This window comes from Phaethon lepturus, unplaced genomic scaffold, assembly GCF_000687285.1.
Source record: "Phaethon lepturus isolate BGI_N335 unplaced genomic scaffold, ASM68728v1 scaffold27794, whole genome shotgun sequence".
NCBI classification, from domain to species: domain Eukaryota; kingdom Metazoa; phylum Chordata; class Aves; order Phaethontiformes; family Phaethontidae; genus Phaethon; species Phaethon lepturus.
The window spans coordinates 1-5,003 of NW_010535917.1; the positions used below are offsets into that span (position 1 = coordinate 1).

At 60.1% G+C, this 5,003-nt stretch overlaps 1 protein-coding gene across 1 annotated transcript; it reads right to left on the reverse strand.

Moving 5' to 3' along the window:
• Positions 1-95: 95 nt before the first annotated feature.
• LOC104616040 (ephrin type-B receptor 3-like) lies at positions 96-4,949 on the reverse strand (the record flags this gene model as incomplete). Its single annotated transcript, XM_010286013.1, is given in 13 exon segments — positions 96-500; positions 804-959; positions 1,125-1,318; positions 1,405-1,554; positions 1,646-1,861; positions 2,108-2,355; positions 2,451-2,573; positions 2,743-2,795; positions 3,189-3,294; positions 3,389-3,450; positions 3,452-3,540; positions 3,702-3,826; positions 4,614-4,949. Coding segments are annotated over 13 exon segments (1,967 nt in total), but the record flags the coding sequence as incomplete, so codon positions are not given.
• Between the last annotated feature and the right edge of the window lie 54 nt (positions 4,950-5,003).

Below are 5,003 nucleotides of genomic sequence, written 5' to 3' on the forward strand. Positions count from 1 at the left end.
AACAGTCTGTGGCCTCGGGGAGGGGTGGGAAGTGAGGACTTGGAGGGGAAAATGGGGTGAAAAGAAATCCAAGAAGCAGAACAACTCTTCAAACCGATGAGCACCGAGACAGGGCGGGAAGCGGGATGTGCCATCTCTGTCCCATAATCCATCTTCAATATGAAGATGCGTTGCTGCCTCGCCGCTCCAGGACACGGGACGAAAAGCTGGGCTCCCTCTCGGCACGAGTGCCTCCGATCCAGGGAAGGGCGGCCCGTCCTGTCCCGTCCCAGGCGACCGTCCGAGGCAGATGAGCGCCGTGTGAAGGGGGAAACGGGAAGCCGGGCTGCACCGCAAACTGAACCTGGTTGGCAGGTTCCCTCGGTCCGTTCCAATGCAGAGTCCCCTCCGGTCAAACCTGCACCGGGAGCGTCTGGTTCATCTGCAGCCTCATGTCCTGAATGCTGCTCAGGATCTTCTTCTGGTGCCCTGCTAGCGTCACCCCTATCCTCAGCAGGTCTCTGCAAGGAGAAGGTGAAGACTCAGCCCCCTGCCCACAGCAATACCAGCATGTGGCCCTGCCATGTCTAGCTGCTGCCAAGGGGTCCATCCTCATTACAGCCCTCTGCCAAGCTCCAGTGTCCCTCTAGCACTGCAGGGGACTGGGTGCTGAACCCCAGACCTTAACCCACTTGGGAAAGCCCCGTGCACAACTCAGGTCTCCACATGCTCAGGTGGGAGGACTTGGCTGCTGGAGAGGTGAGGGACAAGGGACAACGTGCTGCTGCCCCAGCCCTCTCCCTCCCCTGCCAGCAGGAACTTACTCCGCAGTCATCTGCGCCACCAGGTCGAAGGAGGCAAAGCCGGCATTGACAAAGTTCTCCTTGTACCGTCCCATTTTGATGGCATCCAGCCAGTCTCCCACCGTGGTGAAGGTGGTGTAATCTGGGACGGTGCGGTCCAGAAGTGGCTGGGAGATGCTAAAGGGCAAGAGAGCCACAGGTCATGGGCAGCAGGGGACAGAGAGGTGCAACTGGAAGCAGAGGGGATTTCTTATCCCTGTCCTCCCACATCTCTTGTCCCAACCACCCCAGCATTCCCCACGTTTTGGGGGAGTCCTGGCTGGAGGCAGGGATGCCACTGACCCAGACTGGACACTGGCGATGACTTTCAGGCTGGCAGCATTGCGGATCAGCTTGTCCAGCGTGTTGACAATCTGTGCAAACTTGGGCCGCAGGTTGCGGTCCCGCACCCAGCAGTCCAGCATCAGCTGGTGCAGTGCTGTGGGGCAGTCCATGGGGGGTGGCAGGCGGTAATCCTGCTCCACCGCGTTGATCACCTGCGGAGAGACATGCAGAGGCGGGCTGTGAGCCACCTGGGCTCCCATGGGTGGCCCACAGCTCCCCGCTCCCAGGGAGCACTTACATCCTGGTTGGACATGTCCCAGTAGGGTCGCTCCCCATAGGACATCACTTCCCACATGACGATGCCGTAGCTCCACACGTCGCTGGCCGAAGTGAATTTGCGGTAGGCAATGGCCTCAGGAGCCGTCCATCTGATGGGGATCTTGCCCCCCTGCACGGATACACAGCTCTGTTACTTAGCACATACCTGGGCTGTCTCCCCCCACCCCTGGATCAGTGGATCCCTCGCAAATGTCCCATACCAGGGAGCTGGTGTAGGTGGGGTCAGCCGGGTCGTCCTCCAAGAAGCGAGAAAGCCCGAAGTCGGACACTTTGCAGACCAAGTTGCTGTTAACCAGGATGTTGCGGGCAGCCAGATCCCGGTGCACGTAGTTCATCTCCGAAAGGTACTTCATGCCGGCGGCGATGCCTCGCAGCATTCCCACCAGCTGGATGACCGTGAACTGCCCATCATTCAACTGCCAGAGGAGAGATCAGAGGGGTTTGCAACACCCCAAATGGACTGGGGAAGGATCCCAATGTGCTACCACCACCTTCCTCCTCCCTAGAGCCACCCCTCTTCCCCCATCCCACAATGTCTATGCACAGATTAGTCCCGGGGATGCCAGCATGACAATGCAGAGGGACGGAGAAGGAGGGCTCGGCGCTGCTGTCCTCCACGCACTGCAGCCCCCAGCCCAGGGCAGGAAGGGATGGATGCTCACCCGGAGGAAGGAGTCGAGTGCACAGTTCTCCATGAACTCCGTGATGATCATAACAGGGCGGCTCTTGGTCACCACACCCTCCAGGTGGATGATGTTAGGGTGGTCAAACTGGCCCATGATGCTGGCCTCACTCAGGAAGTCCCGCCGCTGCCGCTCTGTGTAGCCCACCTTCAGTGTCTTGATGGCCACGAAGATCTCACGGCGGCCGGGCAGCTTCAGGCGCCCACGGCACACCTCGCCGAACTCCCCTGCGGGTCGGGGAGAAGGAGGAGGTGCAGTGAGCCTTGTGGCAGGGTGAGAGGTGGCGGTCTCAGCAGCTGCTGTGCCCAGCCCTGGGACTTGCCTGCTCCGATGACCTCCTCGATTTTGACACAGGAGATGTCAATCTCTTTGGCAAATTCCCGGACAGCTTCGTTGGGGTCCTCGTAGGTGAAGGGATCAATGTAGACCTTCATCCCAGGGGTGACTGCAAGGGCAGAGGAGTCATCACCAGGGGGGACACAACATGGGTGACAGATGCTGAGCCAGCTTGGCCGGCTGTCAGCCCATCCCTCCCATCCCCATCCCCTGCTTGCGCGTGGGGCAGGAATTCGGAGAGACAAGGCAGAGCCCATTTGCTGGGCTCTCACACTCACCGTATTGCTGCAGCTTCTCTGTGTACTCGGGGTCCGTGCTGTTGCGTTGCTTCCTGCCCAAAGGAGACGAGAGGAGGTGTTCAGTAACCATCCCTTTCCTGATGGGGCAAAGACATTCGCTGCCAGCTTCCAAATCCAGCACAGACAGCCTATGCCAGAGAGCTTTGCCTCCGGCAGCCTGCAAGCGGAGCCATCCCTCCGCCCGAGGGGTGACGGGAGAAGATGGCCTAGTTGTGCCCAGAGGATGGCAGGAGCCTGGGCAGAGCCCCAGCAGGTGCTGGGAAGCAGAGATGCACAGTCCTCCCACAGGACCTGTGCTCTGGTACCCACACGTGGCAGGACCAGTCCTTCGCTGCCAGAGCTCTACCCACAGACAAGGGGGAAAGCTCTGCACAAGCAACCCCCAAACCCATCTCTGAACCACCCCCTCCCTGCAAAGCCAGTACCTGAAGCAGACGATAGCGATGATCACCACAACGATGACGAATAGCAGCCCCGCAGTGGCCGAACCCACGATTAGAGGCAGCTCCTGGAAAGTCTTGCTGGTGGAGCCTGATGGAGGGAAAGGCAGGAATCAAAGTCAAGCTGGGGAAGGAGCATGCATAGGAGGGCTGGGGGATGGAGGCAGCCCAGTCCTGGTACCTACCGTCCTCCGCAGTTGTCTGAAACTCCGTGGGGAGGCTGTAGCGGTCGGATCCCGCCACCCTGAATGTACCGAGCATTGGCCTTCAGCCCGTCCAGCCGCACTGAGTTCTTCTGGCTGGTGACCGTGTTGGCGATGCCATCGCTCTGGCCTTGCTGTAGGGGAGACGTGGGTGTCACCTCTGTGAAGCAATGCCCCCTTTTCTGGCTCCCACATCCCCCAGGCGCTATCTCTGCAGGGACCCCCTTTGCCGCAGTGCTCACAGCCAGCTGGAAGGGCTGGAGGAGGGAAGAGGCTGCTCTGCCTCCTGCTTTACCTTCTCTGAGTACTTGATCTCGTAGTCGAGAATGATGCCATTGGGTCTCTCCGGGGGAGTCCATGACAGCGTCATGCTGTTCCCGGTGCTGCTGTGCAGGTGCATCGTGGGCACGGCAGACGGGGCTAGGAGAGAGGGCAGGAGAGGAATGAGCCACCTGCGCCAGGCTTCCCCTGCCACCATCCCGCATCGGCACGGGGGACTCTCTGCCTGCGACCTGCTCAGATAACCCCCATGCAAAGGCATGGAAAACCTTTAAGACTCCCAGAAGTCTCTGTAGGGAGATGCAATCTCATCAACATGCAGTTGAGGGGATAAGGGACTGAGGGAATCCTTGAAATAGCACCGAGGTAGCACTTCACCCCATGCTTAGCTGCAAACTGGTTCGGGAAAGGGCTCTGCCAGCCCAAACCAGGGCTCCTTCCCCTCCTCCACTTGGTAGGAGCTCCACGCTCCACCCAACCGACGAGACCCGTGAAATCAGATCAGAGCGCGGCGGCTGGAGATTACCAGCTCGCTGGAGCTGGGCCAGAGTGAGAGGAAGGAGGGAAAGGCAGAGCATTCGGCTGGCTGTGAAGGTTTGGGCTGGTGCTGAGCCTTCCCAGGCCCACAGGGGAGAAATAGCATTTCCTTCCTCCCTCCCTTTGCAGCAGGCACAACATCTCTGGGGTAGGTCTAGCAGATCCAGAGCTCTCCGGAGCATCTGACAACCCTGCCCTTCCCTGCTTGCACACGTTCTGATCTCATCTCCTCCAGGGAAATGCGTTAAACGGAGAGAAGAATTTACCCAGGGGATTAGATGCTGGCGTGGAGAGCCAGGAACGCGGCAACACAAAGGACTGCAGCCTCCAAGGCTGTCAGCAAGAAATCCCTGCTCCGCTCTGCGGCGGGGGCTCCTGCAGCTCCACTCACCTGCCTGGTTGGTGGTGATGTTGACAGAGGCGAAATGGGGGGGGTAGGGGCTCTTGTTGGAGATGCCGTTCACGGCCTGGATCTCGAAGGTGTACTGGGTGTGGGCCATCAAGTTGCTGATGTAGATGCGACGCTCGGTGAGGCCAAGCTGGCGTGGCACGAACTCCACGTTGTCGTCGCAGCGGGTGCACAGGCGCCGCTCCACGCTGCACTTCTTGCAGATGACGTTGTAGAGCAGGTCATCCCGCCCGCCCGTGTCCTGCGGCTCGCTCCACTCCAGCACCAGCGACGTCTCGTTCACGTTGGAGATGACGCTGCGGGGGGCGGAAGGGATGCCTGCGGGGCGAATGTGGGGGTCAGGGATGGCACACGCCCATGCCCGGCTCACCT